The sequence below is a fragment of the Phalacrocorax carbo genome, chromosome 1 (genome assembly GCF_963921805.1).
Source record: "Phalacrocorax carbo chromosome 1, bPhaCar2.1, whole genome shotgun sequence".
Taxonomy (NCBI): domain Eukaryota; kingdom Metazoa; phylum Chordata; class Aves; order Suliformes; family Phalacrocoracidae; genus Phalacrocorax; species Phalacrocorax carbo.
Genome location: NC_087513.1, coordinates 202,058,408 through 202,084,803, shown reverse-complemented (window position 1 = coordinate 202,084,803; position 26,396 = coordinate 202,058,408). Strand labels below are relative to the sequence as shown.

The 26,396-nt window shown below is 41.0% G+C and overlaps 1 protein-coding gene across 2 annotated transcripts in view; it reads right to left on the bottom strand.

The window, feature by feature from the left end:
• PDGFD (platelet derived growth factor D) overlaps window positions 1-26,396 on the bottom strand; it is a 143,029-nt gene that overhangs the window by 50,315 nt on the left and 66,318 nt on the right. Inside the window, exons 2-3 of one of the 2 annotated variants that reach the window (XM_064441294.1) lie at window positions 11,382-11,568; window positions 7,168-7,348 (exon numbers count right to left, since the gene is read on the bottom strand). In XM_064441294.1, the coding sequence (XP_064297364.1) occupies window positions 7,168-7,348; window positions 11,382-11,568 (368 nt within the window). Of the gene's footprint in view, window positions 1-7,167; window positions 7,349-11,381; window positions 11,587-26,396 lie in introns of both variants that reach the window. The other variant, XM_064441293.1, reaches the window with a different exon arrangement.

Sequence of the window (26,396 nt, the reverse complement as noted above, 5' to 3'; positions counted from 1 at the left end):
CTTTCCTTCCTAACTGTGCCACCACAACTCCTCTGGTTTACACAAATCCCTCCCTCCTTTCATTCCCTTGTCCTTCCTTTTATTCCCTTATTAAAAACATCTCCTTAATTGCCATTCACCCTTCTTCAGTCCAAACGAAAATACTGTAATGAACAAGTGACACGTGGACAACTTCCTGGTAATAATCGAAGGTCTCTTCTTCCTCATCTTTCACAATGTATCTGCTAAGTTTGATATTGTCAGCCATACCTTCTCTGTCCTTTGGCTTTTTTATTTTTCCTTTCAGCTTTCAAGAATCTTTGCTTGTTTGGGTCTTCTGCCTCTCTGAACATTGTCTTTTGGCATTTCTACTTCCTTCTCTTTCTCTGTGGACTTGCCTCTTTCACTGTGTGTGCTTTGTTTACCCACAATTACCTTTATTTCTGAAGTTGGACTACACACAAGTCTCCTCCCTTGCCTTTGATGCTGCTGCCGTTTCATTGCCATTCCTGGATGATCCTGTATCAGTCCTTCTCTCTGTACTTGTAGCATCTTCTGATGCCAAGTTGGTAGGTGATTCCCCTTCCCCCTGAAATTTACTTTTGTTCATCACTCTCTTATCAGTATAATCTCTCACTTAAAAAATGGCTTTAGATATTAGGACACAAGACAGGGAGACTCCTAATGAAATTTAAAATTTAGAGAGTCACATAGTAGTAGGATTGGGACCAATCCTTGTGTCTGGGACAACAGGAGTAAACATGGAAGGGGGATCAACCTTCAGAAGAGACCTGCCAAGAGAAGTATGACATTAGACCACAATCAAGGTAAAACTGGGACAACTGACCATCAAGTGCTGGGCCATGTCAGGTCATAGCTTTGGCAGCGGCCCCCAGGCTCCCTCTGACTCAAACACTTCATTCTGCTGGTAGGTGATAGGCCTGAAAACCTGCGAGGTTTTCCACCAGAGGAGATGGTATGGGCAAGACTTAGGAGGTAAGCAGTAAAGGTTTGGCGTTTTGGAAGGTGTAATAGGAGGTTGGAGGGAGAAATAGCTCTTGGTTAGATGCAAACGTTGGAATGAATCTTTTAATTAGGATCTTCTGCTGCCCCTGGAGCACTCAATGCTGCCTGGGAAACTGCTCGTCCAGACATGCCTTCTCAACACAGGTACATCAGCTTCATCAACTTCCTTATTGCTGAGCTATCTGACCCCCAGTTTTGCTTCTTTTCGTATCCTTCACTACCTTTTGTTCTGCTCTGAGTGCTGGGAGAACTGGAAGGTTCCTGCCTTCCACACTGCTTGGCTTGTCTACCACTTTTGTTTCTTCATCAAACCCTGCTTGAAGGACAGTTAAGCATCAGATCAAGGTTTGCTGGACTCTCAGGTAATGGAAAGCGTTGCTCCTCCCCTATAAAATTACTCTGAGATACTCCATGTCTCAAGATGTACTGAGGCACAATCTCTCTTTTTAATATGCTGTCATTTTATGTTGCTTTTTAAAACATTATAACACCTTCCAAAGTAAAAAAAAAAACCAAATGCATAGATAATCTCTTAAATCTTCTGCTTATGTAAATTTAGGGAAAGAATGTTAAAGATTTTGAGCAAGTTTTATCTAATTAGAACGGACTTAATTACTTCTCCTGGAAGATGAGCCTCTGGCTGATAATTTTAAGAGGATGATACGCCTTGAGCAAAAAACACAGAAAATAGTTTTCTGTCAGAACATAAAAAATAGAAGTTTCATCATATAGATTGTTATGAGTTTTGCACATGGGTAGTATTTATAAAAAATCTTTTCTGTCTAGCATAGACAGGCAATCACAATTGAAATCAGAGAAAGAGTAGCAGAAGAACAACTGATAAAGCTTCCACATGTAAGTTCTTGCTTCTTCACTGTGAGATCTATTTAATGTTCAACCACTTTATTATCAAGACATTCCCCCCGCCCCATTCCTCTCCTTCTGTACCCCCAGCAATTTACTGGGATTCCTTCTGTGGATTATGTAAAAGCAGGGAAGGTGTTCATGCACCGTTATCATGCCTGTTGTCACATAAGTTATATTATATGGGTTTTCAGGCAGAATATTTTGTCTTGGAGACAGAAATAAAATGTCTCTTCTGTGAAAGAAGTGACAAGCTAAAATAGAAGCACAGCAGCAAAGACTCATGCAGCTCCTGGGCTGGATTCAGCTCTGTGGACTGTGATAAAGAATCAATCATCCTTTATGGTCTTTATGGATCTGTATTCACAATGGTGGTTGAATCTTCTTGCAATCATGTGAACTCTTACAAGGAAGTTTATTTGTTGACTATTTAAAAAACCTGCAGCCTTGTGCTGCATCACTTGTGCAAACAAATCTGCTAAAACACAGGGAGCCAGTCGCTTAATTCAGAGGGACTGTCTGTGAGACTACAAATATCAGGACCAGGTTCTTATTCTGCCTATTTTCATATTCTCATTGTGATTTGAATTTCTCGTGTTTTCTTGTGAGCTTAACAGGCAAGTATCAGAGAGTTTTAAGTCTAGTATTTGAACTAAATTTGATTGATCAACATTTTTTGCATGGGCAAGTAATAAAATTTTGTTAGACTGCCTGTGGTGTCTTTCCCCAGTTTGTGACCATTGTTCTTTTTCTGATCACATGAGTGGTAGAGACCTATAGCCTGGATGTTTAGCAGAAAGCTAGTTCTCTGTAGAAGTCCGCATGTTGGTTCAAACCCTGATGTTCTCCCTGCAATCCATTAATTTCTTTATAGCTCCTTCATTCATTTCAAACAAGCAAAAATTACTCATGATCTAACACGTTAATACACATTTTGACACTTAATGTTATCCTGGGACAAATGTATTTATGTTCTCCTGTTTAGCACCACGTGTCCACTATAGCTGGTTTCCAGTTCCCAAAGAAGTACAGATTGCTCCTAATGTCATGTGATATTTCCTAGCAATGAATTATATTAAAAAGAAAAGAGAGGTAAAAGCACAGATGTATTTGTATATATGTAAATAGATATATACGTAAATATTTTTTAACCTTATATCTTTGTATGTATGAATGTTTGTGTATATACATGTACATAGGTTCCAAACTTTCTCAAAGCCCTTGTTTCCAATAATGATTTCAGCCAAAGTTCCCAAATATGGATTTCATTTAGGATTAGTGAAACAATTAGCAAGGCAATAACAATTTACTGTTATAACCATATAACATATATGTGACTTTTGCAATAAACTTAAAATAGTGGTTTTAATTAGCAAATGGAATTCAACATTTTCTAGTCGTCTCATTAAAATGAAATTAGATGCAGGGTTGGGTATTTTAATTCAAAACATTCACCTTTATTGTTGGAACACGTTCCTGAACAAGTTCATAGATTATTTTAGTAAATGTCCATGCAAATGTCCTTGTAAAACGTGGGGTCCAAACTTGTTAACATTCCCTTCTCAAATTAGGACATCGGAAAACTTCACTTCAGAAGGAAAAAGGGGATTGTATAAAATTACTTCAATCAAGCAAAGATTATTTCCATGTGTAACAGTGTAACTTAATTTACATTCCTACATCTCAAAATAATTGAGGCACTATTTTTAGTAATTATTGAATACTTACTTGCTACATGCAAGATCCCTCAGTTGAGGTAACTTCACTGCAAGCAGTGGTAGAAGGAAAATTAACATTTGTGGCAATACGGAATATTCACATCACCTACTTTAAGGTGTGCAACCCTGGGGCCTCTCTCCTGACCGTGAGCACCTCCCTTCTAGCAACTGTGTAAGTAGCCTAAGATGACTTATCTTCCTCCGTATCCCACATTTCTACAGTGTTTGTTGTGAAACACTATGTCCTTAGAGTAAGAAATTATATAATGTGTGAGAAAAAAAGATTGGAATACCTCAGTGCCTTCTATAAAGTTTCTAATGCAACACAATCGAGAAAAGTAAAAAAATATTTCAGAAATAAGCACTTTAAGTGATAATGGCAGGGAGGAATTTCAAAAAAATCTGCAGCTAAGTGAGGCTCATGCCTAATAGCTGTCCAGGGCTTGCTCCAGACCATTTTGCTCTAGTTCTGTGAAGCTTGAAGGAAAAGACAATTTTTAAAGAGGTTCAGGGGAGACATTTCTCTGTGTGGATATTCAGGCTAAGCCAACAATCTGTACAGCTATGACTGGGGGCTTTGAGTGTGAAATGTCCGTAGACACCAGTTACCAGCTGCACATACTTGCCTACTCCTACTCCCGCACTGTCACAGATAGCATAGAGTAGGAGTGACTTTTCCAGCCACATTAGGACATTTTTGATTCTTATTCAACTTGGGATAAGTGGTGGGGCACACTCAAGTCACTAATAAGCTCCTGGAGTCAGCTCCACCCTGGAGCTCCCACTCCCAGGGAGTCCTATGGCTTCATGAGGAAAGAGTGGTTCAGGGACAGGTAACAAGCAGCAACGTGTTGAAACTGACCCTTCTCTCCAAAATCACCCTCGCTGTTCCTCCTCCAGACTTCCTAGTCCCTTAGACCCACGGAGAGGCAGGCACAAGCAGAGGTGCCAAGAGGCAGAGGATGTGGGGAGAGTATGAGGAAGACAGAGAAGGTGAGGGAGGCAGCCTTGGCAAGCAAAGGTTGCTAAATGCTGTGTTCAGATGCTCAGACTTTATTTCACAGATCTGCTCCCTTGCTCATTGTCCTCAACCTTATACTGGGACAGTTAATTACTCCCACACATTGATACGGCTTTCAGCCTTCTCCTGTTAAAGATCATCTTTGGATTTTTTTTTCAGTCTAATGTTCCAGAGGAACATTGAATTCTAATCCCACCACCCCGAGTGACTGAGCCCCTCCATCTTATGTGGGTTGCTTACTTTGCATGCCTTGTTTCACAAGGGCAAACATGGCTTTCATGGATGCAAGTCTAAATTTTTATCTTCTCTGGAAAAAAAAAATCCCTTCTTGTTTCTCTAAATGGTACTGAAACGTTAAGTTAATGCAAAAACACAAGTACATGAAGATAATGAAGTATGTTTCTGCTATGCTCTGCGGTGCCTCATTTGTGCCTCATGCAGAATGCTGAACTAAGTAAAACTTGATCTGCATCAAATGAAGTGATCTTAACCGACTTCCTTGAAGATTCATAAATGACAAGGCCAGAGAGCGAGGCTGCGAGGCTGTTTGGCTACATATATAACAGGGAGAAATTCACCCAGCCATTCTGGCACCATGCTCAGGAGATGCATCTGATCAATAAACTCAAGAGAACTCTCCAAATTGCTTGCTTCAGTTTTCTCTGGAAAATTATCAGTCAGAGTCTGGTATACAAATAAACAACCGCCATGCAGATCCAAACCCCAAATATAAAGAAAAAAAAAAAGTGAGCTAAAGATTTGCACGTATCTTGTGCACCATTTTCCAAGAAAGCCCCCAGAAGTAGCCTTGACTTGCAGAAGATTATAAAGGAAAGAAAAAAAGCAATGTAAAGGTCTTTCATGTCATCTGATAGAAAATACCATATGTTTTTGCATGCTTCATTAATGCTCCTTGGTTTGCCGCCTAGAAATGCACAGTGAGTTCAACCTTCAGGGGTCAGCAGTGCTCAGCATATCTATGAACTGAGCTCTAAGTGACTGTGGGGACTATAGAACAAGGGCTGACTCTGCTGAATATTAAACCTCCAGTTTTATGTTGGACAGTTTGGAATCTGAAGACCAGCTAAGATCATCCCCCATCTTGCAAATGCCACTAATCACCTGTGCAGTTCTCTTCTCGGAAATAAAATAGTATTTCATTCAGAGGGTGCACTTGGAGAGTATTCTTCTGAATAGATCTGCTAGTCTGTAAAATTCTCTGTTTACTCATAGTTTTGACATTAGATAAACACAGTAGCCTTTTTTGAGCTTTCTAGTGCAGAGAGTCCTGTGTTTTGGGTGATAACGTTCATTTTTGGAAAGCCTAATACTATCAGACTAGCTGTACATGGTCTGGAATAAAGCTTGCTAAATGCAGCAGAGTTTTTGTGGCTGCACTGAAATACGAGTAGCGTAAAGAGAGACTGCTTCACTGTCTCATTTTCATGCCCAGTGATCTTTCATAGATTGTTCTGCTTAAATTTTAGTTTTAGTAGATTACCTCCAAATTAGAGTAAATTAGAGTTCAGGATTTACTCACAGTGCAATGCCTTACTCCACTAGAAGTCTAACAATTTAAATGCAAGGGAGCACAATCTTTATAGCTTTAGGGCTGTCTTGACAATGTGCTGTTTGTGGACTCTTTTTAGCATACATAGGCATACATGCATGCAAAGCTGAGAGGTTGAAGTGAAATGACTCAAACAGTGGATCTCTCCTGTTACAGCATTAACATTATTGCTATTACAGGCTTTCTTATTCTTGTTAAATAACAGTGGATTAAATAAAAAGGGAGTAAGAAGTGTGATGGATATGAAAATATAATGATGACAGTATAATAAATTAATGCTTACCATTTCCTAACTGTTTGCAAAATCTGCCTCTTTCAAGCTATACTGCACCAAAAGCATTATAATATTAATCAGAACAATACAAAGGAATACATATTTGTATCAAAATCGACTTAGAGGAATGAGCATTCCTGCTCCCTAAAGACAAAACCAAAATAAAAAACCAGGAGGTTTTCATCTCATTGAAACAGTACATGATACACTGCTAATACCACTGCATACACAAAGAGGCATGTTTATACACGGTTAAAAATACAGCCTATGACTTAGCACGTTGTCTTGTATGTAAAATTTTATTGCATGTAGAATAAATTGCTCTGCATCTAACTCAGAATCACAGCCATAACCCCTCAAGATATTTTTATTTGACCTCAAATGAACATAAAGGAGTTCATAGAGCAGCCATTTCTTTGCTGTTTCTGCAGCATCTGTCAAGGCACTGGCAGTGCAGCCTCAGTTCAGAAAGTGTTAGTGCTTCTGAAACACGTTATTAGTGTAAACCTTAGCCTGGACTTAACTTTATTTTATATTTAATGACAGGATGTCAAAAATACTTTGATCTGTATTAATGTAGTTGCTGGAATGAAAATACTTTCAGCCAATTAGTGTTTTGATCCAATGCTGTTAGCTACGCCATCCAGTCTTCACGTACTGATGCTTTTTTACACTACAATCTGTCTCTCACCCGTGACACAGCTAGGTGACTTACCACAAGGGAGTAACAAATCTTGAATCCAGGTTTAGCCACAAAGTAGTCATCGGATTTGAAGGTTATCTTTATCTGATTTGTTCTTGATGTTATTCTTGGAGGTACTTCCTTGTGTCCACACCACCGTCCTCGTATAACTGTGCTGGTCTCTGACACATCTTCCACTTCCACAAAGTCATACCTGGGAAGCAGTTTGAAGGATTAGGTTTTGCTAACTGGCTACAAAAGATGGCTGCAAATAGACAGGAGCACAGCTGGGGACACAAAGACAACTCTCCCCCATTCTCCACTGCAAAACATCAGACTAATTATTACAAGTGGTGGACATGCATGTGTAGCACAACATACACTGAGCTGCAAGCTACTGCCCACGTGCTCAAATGGCTGATTTTTGGGCTCCTGGAACGTGACAGACAGTATTTTCTACCATGCTAAAATAGCAATGAGAGGCACTTGCATGTGCTTAGTACACAGTAAACATACACATTGCATTTCATCTGGTAGATAAATAATTTAGAGACTTGACAAAATATTATTTAAGGCAGGCTGCCCAAGCTGAGCAGCTGCAAGTCCTTGTGCAGTTTCTGGTGGTCCCCCAACTCCTTGCAGCAGCAGCAGCCACCGGCTCCTGCCTGCTGTGCCTGTCAGAGGGCTGGAGCTGGGCTGCTGCCATGCCAGGAGCAAAGGGAGATGCTGGAGGGACACAGCGCAGTGCATGCTGCTGAAAGGTGCTTTTTAGGACCTCCTTTGCAGGAGGCAGGGTATTCCTGCTAGATGGTTTGGAAAGACCCGTTTCAAGCTTTCAACCAGAAAAGGGCAGGCTGGCACTCTGCGTGCTACAGCAGCAACTCCTTCACTCTCAGCCTGTGTGCTGTTACCAGAGGAAAAGCAACAGCACGTCTTGCCCTGTGCAAGGCCACACCTTGGCCAGGGCCCTGTGCCACAGCCCAAAGAGGGCTCTGCCAGGAGCAGCAGTCGCTAAACCCTAGGGATGAGCGGACACAGTGACAGCATTCACTGCCACAGCCTGCGTATTTGCTGGCTTGGGTCATTTATTGGGTTCATTTCTTGAGCTGGAGAATAAGGAAACCAGAGAATAAAGTCCTGATCTCACTATGTCTATGAGAAAAACAGTCTATTCATATCTGTGGAGGCAGAATTAAGCCCCAAAAATTGCAGCTGGCGAGGGAGAAGTGATGACAAGAGAAGCAGGTTGAGCACAGGCAATGAGAGATGGAGAGAGCTGCCATCCCGACAGTACAGTTAAGCCCTAAAACTTTGGAGGTCTTTACGAGGAAAGGTTTTTATTATCAAAGCCTGTGCTCCCTCCAAAGAAGCTGTTTAAGACTTTTAACAGATTCTTACTAGAAATGTGCTGCTCCCCACCCCCTAGTCTGTGGGCCAGGCGCCTGCCTCCCAACCCAGTTGTGGAAGCGGAATAGCTCTGTAAATAACAGACCTGCTTTTCTTTTTCTGCTGAGAGGCCATGTGAAAAAAATGCAAGTACTATGTGGCTTGAGAATATCAGCACTGCTGCTTTTATATTCACCAACCTCAAATTGCACAGAACAGAAAATAACAGATTTGCCATAACCAAATCACTTAAATCTGCCCAAACTCTGCTGAAACATACATTTTTGTAAGACTACAAAGTTTAGTTCCAGACAGAGGTAAACTTGTCTCAGGGTGTCTCTACTGTCCTCTGCTCCCACTCCCTCATGGTGATGGACATGGTACCCAGGCAGAGCTCCCCACTGCCCACATGAGCATCCACCACCACTGACCCTGGGCAGCATGACAGCCAGTGAACGCTTATCATAACATGAGGGGTTTCTGGGTTTTGAGTATAAGCCTTGTAGGCTTTGGTGAAAATTGACCAGCCTCTACTTTTTGAGGCTGGGAGCCAGACTAACTGTTGGAAAAAATGGGGCAAATCCATGGCTGTCAGGGATTATTTCTGCTTTCAACAGAAGAGGCTTTGCTGCAATGATCATGGAAGTAGGTGCAATCTCAGTTGCTTCTGTGCATCCGAAGAGCCTCAGAAGCTCGGTAATTTAATTGCTTTTCAGAATCATCTCTTATCAAGTGCCTGGGGAAATGCTAATGGCAATTCTAGAAAATTCGGTAAATCCTTGAATATTTCCCCTCTTTCTGAAACAGCTCTGCTAAAGTATACCCTTTCATTCCTCAGCCTGAATGAATTTCAGTCAGTTCAGTCTTAATAGTATGCAAATTACAATAATCAGCATTAATGAAAAATTGAAAGAAAACACTAGGAAGTTTCTGTAAAAAATGTGTAAGGTCAAAAGCAAGTACAAAAGGAAGGTAAGGTGCAGAGGTCCTGAATTACTCATCCAATATGCACCCCATTCAAGTACATCCTCAGCTCTCAGCATTCATTTCAATTAAAACATGCCTCGCTGTCTCTCTAAAGCAGCACTGCAGGGATTGTCAGAGACTGAAGTTGCAGAAAGGACCTAGTTTTGAAAAACATATTGAGCATTAGCAAAAAAATCTAACTATGCACACAGTACTTAACAGGCTTAAAGCCATCACGAGCTGTCTGCCCGGGAAATTCCTCACTCTGGAAGTAATACTACGCAAATAAAGGTCTTCCAGGAACACCAGGGAAAGCTTTATTGCAGAAAAGAATGTGGTATTTCTCCAGCTTCTATAGACACTATGGATGATGGAAGGTCTTTGCTTCTCTCTGCATCCTAAACTAGCTGCTCTGGAAAAAGCTGGCAGACTATATTCCAAGACAGTCCCAACTCATAATGCTGGTAACAGCTTGACTTCCCCTCACCATGCCACCACCTTTAATGGCTCTTGACAGAAAATACTTCATCTATTTTCCACAGTAAATTAGCCCTCTGTTTCAAAGTTGCAATGCTTTAAGGTCAGCCACAGTTTATCCACTATGTAAATACTAACAGGCCGCTTCTGTATGCATTAGGCTCTCAATCTGGGAAAGTGTTTGCGGTGCTGGGAGGTAACTGTCATTACTGACTCTACTGCTGATCTCGGAGCAACAGCACCAGACCAGAGCTGCAGCTGCCAAGACCATCAAGGCGCAGGGAAGGAGAGCCAGTTTCAGGCTTCTTTCTTTTATTACTAAATTGAAAGCAAATGTTCTCTCTATTGGTAACATATAAAATTAACAAAGCAAAACAAAAAAAGAGAATTCTACCTTGTAAAGCCCCACAGAGCTGCCAATCCCTATAAATGCAAATTAATTGACAAAGAAGATAAGATAAGCAGAGGCTGGGTGTGCAGAAATCCTAACAACCCAGTTCTGTGCATAGATAAGGCAAAAGCAACAGCATGATCAGGCAGAAAGCTGGAAGCTGAGACTTGAGCATTTTATGTAAGTAGCATCACAGCAATCTGCCCTTCAGAGCACTCGGGAATCCTGAGCCTGCTCTCTCCAGGAGAACAGATAGCTGAATAAAAGAAATATAGACAAAAAACTCCATGGATTTATACTGTTTTAGCAAATGTTGGCAAGATGCACCTCTGTGCTCTGCTAATGCAAAGCAGTTTATCTACCCGGGTTAATCTGCCAGATCAACTGAGTTTATGGTCACTTTTGCTCAAAAAGGGAAACCAAAGCAACCAGGATACAGTAGAGTATACTTTATTAGATATATCACTATGCAGAGTACACTGATGTTTGTGGAGCTATATTTAAAGGTTTTTTAAAAAACTGTACCACTGAAGACTAACAATAAAGTCAAATAAATAATTTGAAGAACATAGTTATATCTTTCGATGCATTCTTCTCCATCCCTCACAACCCAATATAAACATATACCTACTCACTCAAACCTCCCAGGGCCTTCCACCTACTGAAAAAGATGGATTTTGCCTGGCTGAAACATGACAGAGGTGATAGAGGACAAAATCCTGTGAAAGTAGTGCCTAAGTTGTTAGGTAGCTGGATTTGAGCATACAAGTGCCTTGTGCTTAAAACATTATAGAAGGACTAAAACCTCACAAAACTGCTTCAAGTCCAGGACAGCTCAGTTTATTTATAAACTCAAAGACCAATTTGGGTAGGAAGGAACCCTTGGAGGTCTGTCCTCCAAGCAGGGCCATCCTAGATCCCGCCAGAGATACCCAGGTTTCGGTTTGCAGCCTCATGCCAGTGGCCACGTCCTTAAGCTCGAAGGTGGTATTAAGGAGCCCTTTGCAAAATTCCACTCACCACTCACCTGCAGATATCATTTTCAGGCTCCTCCAGCCCAAACTGATTATCAAAAGCCAGCTGGATCCTGGTGCTTTCTGGGGAGTGGAGCCGCCACGTCAGCAGGAGGTTCCTGGGGTAACTGCTGGGGAAGCGAGGACTGTGGATGCAGCCGTTCCCTGCCACGCTGATGGTCTCTTCTTTTCGGTACAAGTCTGTGAGGTGATTGCTCTCTGTTAGTAGTCACAACTTGTAGAAATTAGTATGTTGCTCCAGTTACAGGAAGGCAAAAAAGACAACAATTTATAACACAGCACAAATTATTTGCATTTAAAGTCTATAACAAGTTGGGTCTAGGAGCAGTTATTATTAAGTAGGAAGTACAATGTATTTTCTCTTAATTTAACCACCTATAAACAATAAGAACAACAGTATTCAACTATATAGACTATTTTACAATAAACTTATCATTACTTTTACATTGGTATTGATTATATAATTTTCGTCTCACCATTTTGGTTTTAAGACAGAATTTAAACTTTAATAAAAGGTGCAAGCTTGAAAACAATGAGTGAAACAGGGTGAAGTAAAAAGGTAAACAGCCCCGCTTTCCAAATTTGTGCTCTGGGAGAGATGCCCTCTGAACAAAAAAGCACCAATAAAAGGCTGCAGGAAAGTGCGTGCAAGTGAGTCTACGTTTGTTTATTGTACCTAAGTATTTCCTCCCACAAACATGATTAGGTCACATTTTGCTTTTATTTATATGGTCTGAATCATTTGATGTAAATGGATCATTAACACAAATAGCTACTCCATGCTTGCACTGATGTAACTGAAGTCAGAAACTGTCACAACGACCGTCTTATTGAGTAACTTCAAGACAAATAGCCAAGTCTTTACTCAGTTAAAATTCCACAACTTCTGCCTGAGCAAATACTCAATTGTTCCTAAAGTTTACTTATACTAAGGTAAAACCTCAGCTGCTGTAAACCCCTGGCTCCAAGGATAACAGGAACTGTGGCAAGACCCAGCTCTCTAAAAGTCAAAATGACTTCTCAGTTGCACCATGCACTCACATTGCCCAGCTGTTACTGATACTGGAATTTGGCTCCCACCATGAAAGAACTGCAAAACTACTATGTTTTTTGTGCATTGACAACTTTAGTGTGGTGAAATTTCTGGGATCAGAAGGCTCCAAGGCAACACGCAGTTCACTTCCTAATTAAGACACTCAGATCTGAGCCTCCACCTGTGAGACAGCTATCTGTGTTCCCCATGTGCTGTGTCGGGGTCTAGGGCTCAGTTCAGTTACAGAGAGATGTCTAACACCATTTAAGACACAGTACAGTTTCCTGGCTGGTATCCCCTACGACAGGGAGGCCCAGCAGCAGACCCAGCAGCCCCCAGCAGAAGTCCCGTGGAAGTGGTGCTGTCTCATGCTGAGCCCCTTCTCAACATAGCTGGTGGGAGCTACACCCGGGCAGGTCCAGAGTCAGTCACCCAACTGCATTGACCAAATTTCTAACTACACAACTTGGACACTTGCTTTCATGTAAACACCTAAACTCTGGTATCCTAATCACCCCCAGTACTCTGCCGAATGTCAGGTAAACCTCCAGTTCCAATACAAGCAACAGAAATATAAAATTGGACCCTTCTCCTGAATTTGGCTACTGAGAAGAGCAAATGGGGGAAAAATTTCTCCCACCAAGTTACTCTATGGACGTTGGAAATACAAAACCAAAGTAAGCAACCAGCCACAGCCATCTGTCACACACAATAAAGTTTTCTCTCCTAAAATAACATCTAATGTTTGACTGAAGCTTTCTAAGCTCTTTATATAAAAGAAATATATTTGTTTCATAAATGCTCATGGAAAACAAGAACCCAGAGAAATGGTACAAACTTCATGGTAAGAATGTCTGTTTTTCAGGTTGCTTTTCACTGGTTCCTGGCTGTAAATACCTCCCTGCATGTTAGCTGCAAGCAAAGCATGGTTGTGTGTCAACAGTTCATTGTACCCTTCTGACAGGGTAATAATTCTAGCTTCCAAACAACCTGAAACTTGTAAGATAAAAGTCCATGTTTCCTGTAAAAATTATCTCCAAAAATCTATTTGTGACATCTTTCTAAGATGCCTTCCTTCAAGATGAAATATTCACACACCCTGAGCCACCATTTCTATGCAAATACAGCCCTGACTCCACAGTTCACAAAGTGCAGAACTAGGCAGTTCTGTTTTGTTCTGTTTTGACCAAACAATTTGCATTGGAAAAGTGACAATTCAGTGAAAATAAAGACCACCTTTCTATCAGTTTTGTTGCAATTTTCATCAGGAACATCTACACTCAAGTCTGTTTTCTATTTTATTTTATTCTATTTTTTTTTTCCTGGTGAAATAATAAAAAAAAAGATGGCTCTGGGTTTTCTTTTCCCCTAATCTGGGATGAAACAAAATGTCCAGCCAACACTACTGAGTTCCTACTGAAATGCTGAGGACTTTGGACTCTGAAAACACCCAGTACACCCAGGAGGACAAGGTATTTCAGAGGACTATGTCCAAAATGTCCAAGAAATGGGGTAAAAATAAAACAGTTTTGATGAAAGCAAATTCTGCACTTTTGAATGAAACAACTGTTCCCTAAGTTAGAACAAAAGTTACTGCAATAAAACCTGGCAGAACGCATCCTATACCTTAGAGTACTTGGCTCTTCTTTCTTGGACAGCAGACTCTTGCCATTTTCCCACTATCAGCATGCACTTCACTGTGTGGTTCAATGTAGTTCATACTTCTGAGGGAAAGGTTCCCTCTACCCAGCCAGTCCGAGTACAGGCTTTACTCTGGAGTAGTCAGCTGCTGAAATTATAGTGCTAGGGACAGTGCCTTTTTAATGTGCTCTCATATATATACCCCCAAACAAAAAATCTGTGCACTTTACTGAGCATACTCACTGAGAAAGTATATTACCAGTGTTCTTGTACTCCAAGAAGATAGGCTTTGTCACAGCTTTTCATTTAACTTAAATTCTGAATCCCACAGACTGGGGTGCTCTGCCAGAAAGCCAATCACAGCTGACCAAGATCAGTGCTGAAATGTAATGGCTGGCGCAGCTCTGCAGTACCCAGGTTGAACAGGTAAATGGAGAAATAAAGCTGCATGTGTTAAAAGGTTTAAAAATCAAAGCACAGTGACTTGTTATTTCTATCATGGTACATGCAGTAATTATAAAGTCATTATAGAGGAAAGGCTGGAAAGAAGCATGGGAGACAATGCTCAGTATAGTAAAATAGGGGATATAAAAATATTACAGTATGAGATATGCCTTTTCCACAAAGGAAGGAAGTATGTTTTATGAGAATGGCCATAAATACTGTTTCTATAACTCACACGGGATGAAATGCAAAGCCACTCAGAGCGGTCACCTGACACTGGAGCAGACTCTTCAGCAGCTCTGAAACAGCTTGATTCCCTCTTACCCCTCTCCCCACATGCTCAGTGACATCCTGGAGTGGTGTAGCCAGGACTGGAGCCAAAAGCACTATAGTTTTCCAAGGGTATTTTCAGTGGGATTTTGCAGAGTTAACTGGTTTAGATAGATATGGGAACACAGTCAACCCAAACTCGGTCTCTGGAGGTTGGCCCCTCATGAATCGTCAAGCATCTGGAAACAGCTTGAGGAGATGTTAACTATTCCTGTACTTCTTGTAGCACCTAAGATGTGAGACTTAAATGACAAGACCTTTCCAAGCAGACAAGTGTTATCATCATCAGATACACTGGGGGAACTTGTGGAAACCAGACACTGGTCATGGGGAAAGTCAGGAAAAAAAACACTGGAGAAAAGATGTTGGCAAAGGAAAAGGCAGTGCCTTTTTCAAGGCACTGACCTGTCCCATGTTGCAATGCAATACAATGCAGTATTATACAGTGTTCTGAATGTCACATACTAACTGTATTCCATAATGCTTTATGGGAGTAAATAAAGATGACAGTGGATAATACACTGCCTGTCACATTTCCTAAAAAGCATATAAAATCATTTCACAATGAATAAAAGTAGGTGTTAAGTCATAAGGCAAAAACGCCATTTAAGCAATACACTGAAGTAGGATATCCCAGACGGCAGGAGGCTACAAAGACATCCTTGCACTAGGGGAGGGAAACTATCTCATAAGGAAGATGAGTGAGAAGGAAGCTGGGAGACATCCTTTGCAGTGAGGCAATTCCCTGCAGAGAGTCTGAACTGAGTGGGAAGCAGCTTGCTCTGTATTTCATTTATCTGAACTAATCTCTCTTTTCTTTTCCTCTTAATTCTTTCCCAACCACTGATTGTAAACATAATGATATACATGATAGTCCAGCTGTCCAAGTCAGAGGAGTTCCCATTTAAGTGCTCAAAGCAGCTGCACTTTAAGAAGTGCGAACTGGGAAGTTCAGCTCACTATGCAGAAAACTGTGCTTGTCTCAAGACTTGCCCCACCGTGGGTGCCCAGCACATCCCATGTTTCTCCTTCCCAGCTAGGGCATGTTCTCCTAACACCATGCTGCATGAGCAGCAAGATTCAGAAACACAAATTTCATCCTGCATTTGCTCTGGATGCCTGCATTTCCTTGCAAGCTTTAGCAAGGTATCAACACATTCTTGTTAAAGCTAATTCCCAGTCATGACACACCTACTACAGAAAGAAGTTCACTTTTATTATCATCATTGAACAGACAATTAATTCCTTCACTAAAATAAAATAATAAAAAAAAAAAACCAAAACCAAAGCAACAAAACCCAAAAGGCAATTACTGCTTGCTTATGGCTAATCTGACATTTGTTCTTGGATATCCTTTGAGCAAGGAGTGTCTGTAAGTGTCAGTTCCTTCAGAAAGAAGAATAATTCACAGAATGACCTTGTCTAAGGACCTAACCAATAATATGGAATATTTAGTTCCACTTTTCTAAGGTTTCTGGAATTTTAGCCTCACTTACTAAGGTGTTGGCCTGTGCATAAGTTTCCTTCTTCTGTCCTTCTTCCACTTGTAGAAGTGGTTCGCCAACCTCAACAACTTTGATACGGTGGTAGAGGCTGAAAAGATACCATATCCTGACATGTTTTATGACATGAAATATACCCTCTTAAATCCCATGGACTGTAACCTGATGAGCCCATTTTCTGCTACTGCTGAGGAGAGAGTTGCTGGAAACCATGTGAAGTTCATTTTACCACTTGTGAAATTATTTGCTATTTCAATAAAGGACCTTGGGATTTTGCATGTGGGAGTTTTCCAGATATAACCCTCCTCCTGTATGGCTGCTTTCTTTGAAATAAATACAGCAGTCAATGGTTCGCCACCAGTTTTTAAACAAAGGAGATAACCTTCGGGGAGAATAATAGCTCTTCAGTTCCTCCAGTTGAAAATTAGCCTGATCCAAATAGCTGAATCCACAGAGTAACAAGCAAAGAACACTACGGCATTTTTGAATCCAGACCACAAATCAGTTCACCTGGGGGACAGACATGCCAAGCAAGCTGTATTTATGGCAGCCAGTTCAGATATTCATTGCCTTTTTTTTTAATTCCCCCGCCCTCCTGCGATAAGGAGAAACTTTAGTTGTTATCCATGAGGTCTGTGTAAATCAGAGGAAAAGATGACAGAGTTCATGGTCAAAATAGCATATTCCATAGCTGGTCACAGCTTGTTGGGAAGAAATAAAACTGTAAGGTCATTTACCTTGTTAAAAGTGGGGTTTATTTTAGTGGATGTAAACAATAAAATTACTCCTAGTGAGTGCACACAAAATCACAATTCTGCTCTCTAATGAAGAAAATAATACTATATGGTAATACCTGTCTTAGACATCTCTGTCCTTTTAAGGACAGAAGCCTAACACACCTAGGTCAGCTCTGCTCCCAGCCCAGTTCACCAGCAGTTCTCCAAGAAGGCAGACCAAGGGAGGGAAAGGGTTGGGATCACCAGTATAGAGACAGGAATAGCACAACCCTGGCCAGGCTAGAAATTGCAAATTGTCTCTTATGGAGCAACTAAGCTGAGGAAACTGTCATTCTAGTTTAAGGATACATGTGTAAGAATATATTGGGCCAGTGGATCCAGTCCAAAGCCTTACTTCAGGTTGCTTTCAGCTTTATACAACTTCAATAGTCCTGTTTATTTCAAGGAGACTACAAACTAACTTATAGTTAAGATCATACGTAAGGAGTTTGCTGGATCAAGACCCAAATAAGAGAGCAGCATTTTAACACCACCCTATGTGTTACTTGTCACCCAGCAACCAAGCAATTAAGAAGTGGACCCAAACTCCACTGGAGTTGATGAAAGACTCAGTTTGGTTGACCTGCCACTGAACTTGAAAGAAGCAGCTCCAGGTACCTGCTCCTTCTCTTGTCAACACGCCATTTCTTTTTATCAGGAGCATGAAAGATACTCCAGGCATCATCAGAGTTCAAATCTAAAGCATGATCTGTTCTGCCACTGCATCAATATCAAAAGATGCTGTGTGTACGTTCAGCCAAATTCAGACCTCATGTGAACTCACTCAGCTCCCTCTGAATCCTGGAGCTGTGTGGAGATCTTTTCTAGAAGAATATATTTTATATCTATACAGAATGTATCAAAGCAATGAAAAACTGAGCTGTAGTTGAAAGAAGCAAAATTAGCCAGGGCAGTATACCGTTACAGAAGGCATCAAAGAATGAAAAAACCCCAGCCATTTAAAATCCAATTCAGAGCCATCATCGTTTTATAACAATGGTCAGCACTCTGCCTGTGCTTCTGTGCAGAGCAACTCCATGAGTCTTGGCATTACATCGTCAGTCTATGGTTGAACAGGACCTCAGCAAAGACCACTCATGAGAGTGTTAAGTGAGAAACTGATAAGGAAGTCCAGGCATATAATTCATAGAAACAGTCTGTTACAATGCTTCTTACTATAATAAGCATTATTTTATTTGCATTTAATAATATTATTTGGGCTGTGGAATGGTCATCATCATAACTGCATTTTGAATGTGGTACTAAAGAAACAGTCCTGAAATGAAGAACAGGCTGTACTGCATTTTGGTGGGATGAAGGCTCTGAGTCTCCTTTGTCTCCTTTGGTGGGTGCCTTCCTCAGACTTCCACAGATGAATACCAAGAAAACAATTCGTTACTTATTTTTATGTTCGCTTTTTGCGGTGACTTGTACTACTTGCCTTTATTTGACTTCTTGATAAAGATTTTGTTCTACACGAAAGAACATGCTGAATGTCTTATATTAAAGCAAAAGTGTCTATAGAAAAGTAACATATGTTAGGCCAACATATAAACAACTTTGTTAACTGCTTCTTCTTTCATGGATGGTAATGTTGCAATGCATCTCTCTGTTGGACTCTTAAACCAACAGCAAACTGAATGTATTTTCTCTTGGGATTCCATAATTAAGTATGAAAAAGGAAAATGTGTGTATCAAGAATGTGTAGCTCTAATGACGTGAAGTAAGACTAATGCAAATAACCCCATGACCATGAGAATAAAAATACATAAAACCTTGAGAAAACATGAGAAAAAATAAAGAGGGAAATGACTCTCCTGGTACTGAAAAGAGCTTAAGGGAAACCTAATAACTGAAGAGGAATTTTGCAGTGAGCGCTGACACCTCCATGAGAAGGCTGGTACAAAAGGAACTTGTGGAGTGCCTCAGACAAGATGATGCCAGTTATAGATACAATTGCTATTAAGCATGAATATCAACACCAGACTTTGGTTCACATTGTTTTACAAAGAACTGGCGCATTGTGAACTTACGCACTCTAAATTTTCCTGTTTAGGCAGAAGCTTCAAGTATGCAGACCTCTGTGGGAAGCTTCCTTCAAATCCTCCTGGTACAAAGAAAATATACTCCTTTTTCATTTTCTCTTCATTATTTTTCAAATTTTTATGACCAAGCAAGGACTTTTTGCCTCAGAAGTCTGGCATGGCTCAACTCTTGAAAGAGAATTTAAGATCCTGTTCTAGGAACTGTTTCAGTCAAGCACTCCTAAAGCCCAAAAAGATGTGGAATTGCCTTAAAGAAAGAAAAATATCAATAAAAGGAAAGAGAAAATCCAGACAAAGGGGGAAAGGCTTCTCGTGTTAAACGTATTATAGCGGATAGACAGGCAATTACGGAGTGGAAAGTCGTACATTAGAACAATAGCCAGTAAAAGGAGAAGTTGTTTCAAAAGACAAACCAAGGCAATTTTCTCTCATAATATGAGTTTCCTTACCCTCTATGTCAGTACTGAAGATCTGAAATCTCTGGAAGGGAGTAAAAGGTCGCTTCTTATAACGGAAAGTCTGGCAATAGTATTCTACCAGACAATTTCCTTGGACTGAGTTTGCCATGGGCATGCTTTTAGTCTCTTAGGGTCCGTATATCAAGTGATTGCACAAAGATAAAAGCTTGCAAAGAAATTTCAGTCCCTTTAGGGCAGGTGCATTGAAGACCCAAGTACCTTAAAGTTACCTAGATCTTTTAAAAAAAAACCCAAACCACAGGCAGACCTCACTGTATTAAAATATGATTCTTGGTATCCTTGGGATCCTTTTTCTGCAGTAGCTTAACAACTAAATCACTTCCAAGGAAACAGGACCCTGGGCTGTGATTCTTCTATTTGCTTTAGAGAATTCAGACCACTTCTGTCTCCTCTCAAGTGATGGACGGGTTCTGGATGCTGCTTCAAAGGTCAGTTTTCCAAGAAATGGTTAGAGGCCAAATGCAGCAGCAGTTCTTGAAGCAGGGACCAGAACCCAAGACTCAGCCACAAAGTAAAGATCCAGCAGCTTTTCTAAATTCTACTCCAAGGTACATTGTCTTGGGTCTCTGACAGTTGAGACCAGAGCACACCACAGCTCCCTTTTTGTCCCATGCCTCAGTTTTCTTCTTCTGGAAACCACAGCACTGGGGCAAAGAGAGCAGTAGACATTGAAGTCTTTTCCCAGCATGGAGGCAGAACACAAGTAAGGCCACAAGGATGGCTTTCCATCATTTAGATAAAACCCTCCTGTTGAGAAACAACATTTCCCTGGCCTGGAAAGCAATTTAAGTCATACGTACTGAAAGTACTGAGTACTTCAAGGGCAGAGGATCTTTCCTGTACGTGCGTAGGATTTTCTCTGGAGGTTTGGCATCAGAGCGCTGCAGAGCTGTCATGTGGATAGATACTGCAATTTAACAAAGTTTCCAGGCACATTCATAAAATTCTTGGCTGTGGCCTTCTTTTTTTGTTATGATCTTGCACCAAAGGATCATCTAGAGATTACCTTAGTCCTGCACCAAAAAACGAAACTACATGCGGTGAAAGAGCAGGAGGGCTCATTCACTGCCAATATTCAGGGACCAGTGGCTGGGAAGATGATGCTGGTGTACAACAGCAGAGCTCACAAGCACAGGAGCTGCTGTGCCACATGCAGCAACAATCTCTCACACCAGCACAGCTACATCCTGATCACTGTAAGCTGAAACCAAAATTGGAAATAAGACTTGGCTCCAAAGGCTCGATTTACACATCCCAGCTTCCCAATCCCTTTCTGGAAAAACAGCTGCCTGGCTGGTTACCAAGAGGAAGTGATTGGAACCATTCCTTCTAGGTTATGTGGGGGTGTTTGACAAAAAAGAAGAGCCTAAGAAGTTCTGGAGTTACGCCACCATTCAGGCTCAACTTGTACTGCTACCTCATGCAGTCCCTGCTGCAGCCATCCCACCTGCACTCAGCCCCAGCGGTACAGGGCTTTGTGTATGACTGGCTGGTTGCAGGTCTGCAGCAAGGGTAAGGATGTCCAGTGATGAGAATCACATCATTTTTAGTTCCAGTCGTGGAATTTACCAGTCATTTAGTGATACTTACTGCATGAGTCAAGCCATCTAGCGCAAAACTTTTGTTCTCTCAGAGTATCCTCACTGTAATGCCCAACACAGGAGGGGCAACGTAAAGCATAATGTAATGTAAATTTAAAAAAAAAAAGTAAAAAAAAACCCAACAGTGTAAAGGCATACACAGGTAAAGGTAATTCCAAGGTCAGAAGACTATTGCATTACAGTTCTCTGTTTAACAGTGGATGTCTCATTGGTTTGGCTCTCTGTCTACGTGAACCTAACACGTTCATTGCTAATTTTGTGGGGGTTGGAGATTCTGATCAACATTGTGTTGTGCACTATGGAAACTATGGAAACAAAGCGAGAGATAACCTCTCCTCTGAAAAGTTTACAGTTTACAAGATAAAGGATGGAAGAACTAGAGAAACATTATATATATCATTCAGCAAACCAGTGATGGGACAAAGAATTAAATATTGCCATCACTGGGCAATGCCCTTAGAAAACCAGGTTTTATTCTTCAGCCAGAAGCTCCTTAAATAGGATGGGAAAACTACAAGTAATAAAAATAATTAAAATAAATCAGTAGGCTACTTCCTCCTATTCTACCAAATTAGTTTGCAACAAAAGAAAGATGTGCATGGAGGTTTTCTTCCTCAGAGAAAGCTTTTTCTGTCCATTTCACCCCTTAAATAAATTTAATCTAATACAATTTCAGCTGAAAAACATGCGATCAAAGCAGAACTGGGACCTTCTTCTGCAGATATTCTCAAACTTTTCATAATGCATATACCTACTATTAAGTTTGTTAAGTTAGAGCCACAACAGATACTGCATGAGCAGATGAAAACACACTGAAACCTGTTTGGAGGAAACTATATTCAGGACTCTGCTAAGACTCCATGGGGAACAGACATTATATATCTATATGTTTTGAACAGAGCTGAGTATACTGTTGGCAAATCAAGAAGTAATTAAATAATCCTTCACTTTCATGGGCCTTCGATGAACTCTCACTTTTAAATGGAAAACTGGACTCGCCAGTGTAATCACACTGGCAGGTCAGCCAAACATGAAAGTTGTCCTTTGTCTGCAGGTTCAGTGAAACATTTGACAGAAGCAGAACTGAGCAGTTACAATGATAAATTCCCAGCTTTGGCTCCAGATCTCGCCAGAAGGAACATGATGCAGCACATTTCACTCCTCCACCTTTCAGAAGATGCACGGGATGATGTAACATTAACCAGCAGACACCACCAGCACCCCCGCACCTCAAAGCTTCCAGAGCACGGTGAACCAACCAAACTCAGCTTGCGTCTACCTTGCTGAAAGCCTAATGCTGTGGAGAAATCCCTGTAGATGACAGGGCAGAAGATTTAAGAGACAAACCTCAGGCTGTGTCTTACTGCTCTTGACCTAGACTGCATACCAAAGCAGCAGAGAAGCACACAATGGTGGTATGCAGGTGGCTGGACACCAGATGGGACTTTTATGCTTGCCTCAGGTGTGACTAGAGTAGGTCCCTGGGTGCATGCGGGACCCAGCACAGGGAGACCAATGCCAGGCTCCCAAGGCTTGCAGCCTCTAGGCAGCCTTATGGTGAGAAGGTCCAATCTCCATCTCTGTTGGCTGGGGAGGTAGAGGGGACTATTTCACTGCTGTCTCACCCCAGCTCTGTGCTGGTATTGATGTTGCACATCTAGATGAATGTCACGTGCTGACATCCTGTCCACCAGAAAGGCACAGCTGTGTTGACTATTTAACACAGCTCTGAGCAGCTGTTCGGCCAGAGAGGAACCCAATAAGAGCCTTATGTGACTGAGATAAAAAGGGTATGAAAATCCAATAAACACAGGGCGCTCACATCATTTTGTGAACACCCTGTATCAGAGCTATTGAATGCAGACAGAGACATACTGCACCATTTCCTAGGAAAACTTTTTTCCACACTAATGCTTGAAATGCAGAATGCTACCTTAGCACTCTTTGGACTACCCGAAGAAGTGACTTTTACTCAGTTAGGTCTGCATATCTTCATGACATCTAGGATTACAGTCCAATAAGACAAATGTTTAGCATCAGTCCATCTCTACTCATAACAGGAACAGCATATACAATGCCAGGGGTTTTTTTATTAGCTTCGGCAACCTTGAGCCATATATTACCAGGTATGGCATCAAAAAAAGGAAAATAAAATTCACCATAGTACTGCTTAAAACTATGCTTTGGTCAGTTTCCAGAAAAAAATGAGGACTAGTAAGTGCTCCTTTATTGCATTTAAAGCTCAGAAAGTAACAGTTCCAAACCACTTCACTCTTGCCAGGTTGAACCCTTGCCCGAAAGAGGAAAAATGTTAAAGTTCATGTGTTTGACACAAGAAAGAAAAGCAAAAAATTCAGCTTGGCAGAGCAGATATGAAAGCAGGATTAATAACAGATTTAGTGTCAAAATTGTATTTTTCTGTTTCTATTTGTTGGAAAGAATTCCAGAGACCTTTATTTTGTAGTTTGTTGCCCTTGAATGACTGAAGCAGGTTGCCCTTCCAACATGCTTCAATCATTCCTGCTGAGTTTATCTCAGTCTTTTCCATGGAAACCATGGAAGTATAGTCCATCAGAGGATAAAATTTTAAACCTTTCTTGATTTACAGACTTCAGAAGTCCTACTTTACAGAAGACACTCAAGTACTCAGTAAGATGGAATGGCAACAACCATTTCTGGGTTCCCTACGATGAAATGTTCTGGGTTTTTTATAGCATAGACTGTAATTAAGAATACCACAACTATAACTTTGAATATCTTCTAGAATAAACTATAATTAAATAACTGACATCTTTGGTAAATAACTGTTGCATCGTGTGTTACTAAAATCAGTTGTGAGTAGTGTAAGTAGTGTTTTATTTAGACAGTTCTGCACTGCCATCCTATCAGTTGCTGGCCTCTGCATTGGTTTACTTGATTTGAAGTGGGTTGGTTTTTTTTCATTCTCAGGGTGCTCCTCATCTCACAACAGTTCCATCTTTCTAAAACCTTCACTTCTGATTTGTTACTAAAACAAAATTCCCACATCATAAACCTCATGAGCTGTTACACTGATTCGCTCAGCCATTTCTCCTCTCCGCTTGCAGCTAAGGCTGGGCAGCTGCAGGGACCGATGAGATGCTGGACTCGGCTACAGCAGTAGGGGAGGGGAACAGACACCAGCTCAGGGAAGCTGCAGGAGCACTGGGTCAATTGCATAGAGACTTTTCACCCCATCTTCTCCCACACACCGGATCTGCCAACCCAGTCCTTGCCCTTGCAGTGCACAGGACATGGGGTAGTGTTTCAGAGCCATCACCCTTGCTGTGCTCCCCAAGAGCATCACAGGCTACGGATGGGATGGAGCTGCCTGCATCCACGCTCCCTCTCCGAATTACAGGTCTAGTCGTACTTTTCAAATCCACAGTGACATGAGCAAACACTACCAAGATTAGTGCAGCAAATATTTGGCAAGGAAAAGGCAAGGAGAAGGCCTCTGTGTCCAGGTGCAGCAGGGTCAGCACTGGCATGCACTGGCATGCACTGACAGAAGGTGATGGTGTTCCCAAAAAGTAACAGGAACACCTGAAATCCCAGCAGACTCACAGGTTGCAGCCTGCCAAGGGTTTGTCTGATACACAGCTGCAAGGTAAAGGCCATGCATCTTCCTGATTAATTCGCCTTAATTAAGGGACTGGTAATCCCCCACCTGCCAATTCAAGTCTACCCTTATACACACATTTACTTGGTTATTTCATACATAAAGCTTTAAATAAAATTCCTTTATTTTTTGTTCCTACTTTTTAATGGATTCAGAGAACCATTCTGTCAAGAAAGAAACAAATGCTCCACTAAACCCATCTCAATGGACAATTTGTTTCTTCAATGCAGCATTTAAGTAATAAAGAAAGAATAAACATAAAATTCTGAGAAATAAAATAAAAACACTCTTAAAAAACACTTGTCTGAGACATATTAGGATGCTAATAAACTCAGATCAGACATTTACAGATGGAGCTTGCTCGCCAAATCCATTTTCATAAAGCAGTAGGACAATCTGGAAGCAGATCACTTGCTTCTGTAAATCAGCAGCATCCTAATAGTGATCACAGCTATTTACACCAGCTGAGGATCTGAAAAGGGCAGCACATGAAAAGGGGAAGAGAAAACTCTGAGAGCAAGATGCAGAATCTGAGAAAGAACAGGAGCAGTAAATGCCCAGTGCAGTGATACACTGAACTCATGAGAAATTGAACTAATTCAGCTCACAGTGATATCAGGGAAAATTTCAAGGTATGCCTCTCTGACCTATTAATTAGAGTGGAAGAAATAATAGATGCTTTTCATTCACAGGTTGAATTGGGGATAAATCCTATTTATATCAGCATGGGATGAGTTTTTTGATCCAAAAGAAAACATTTTTTTTTCATGTATTTCTAAACACATATTAAAAGATAATGTAGCTTTTTTTTTTTGTCATTTCTGAATGATCTTCTAGACATAAAAGTAATGGCTGAATTCAGCCAAATTTGAGAATTTCAGTCATTACTTTTCACATTTTTAGTGGGGTTATAATTTGCTGGGGTCAGTAAGGCACCCTTGGAAGTCTCACCACCTTCAGTAGGGACACTCGTATGACTCAAGAGAACATCAGCTCATCAACTGATGCAAATCAGTATTGTTCAGATGGCTGAAATGGAGCTGGTCTGATTTACAGTCCTGGAGCAAGTATGCAGTGGAGCCAGCTGCTCTTCAGCCAGAAGGAGCAAGACCCCTGAGCTCCCTGCCATTACCAGAGAGCAAAAGAAAACACTCAGCCCTTTACCAGAATGCAATGACCAATGCCTTCACCCAGGCAATGCAAATCCTCTTGTTTTTTTTCCCTTTCCTGGTCACACCTTTTGAACACAATTTCCACTGCTGCACACAGAGCCAGAACACAGATGTTGAAGTAAGAGTTTGACGTTAAAATGCATAGTTTACCATTTGTAAAATTTCTTAGATGCTATACTATTTGTGATTTTTTAAAAACTAATGTAATACCTTTAATATTATGTTACTGACACAAACTAGACAAGTTTCAGGCTCTTAATTCAAAATTCACCTAAAATCTTGTCAATAGGAGATTCCTGAGCACGGTATTTGACTCGGTTTTTTCCCCCTCTCCTTGAATCATCT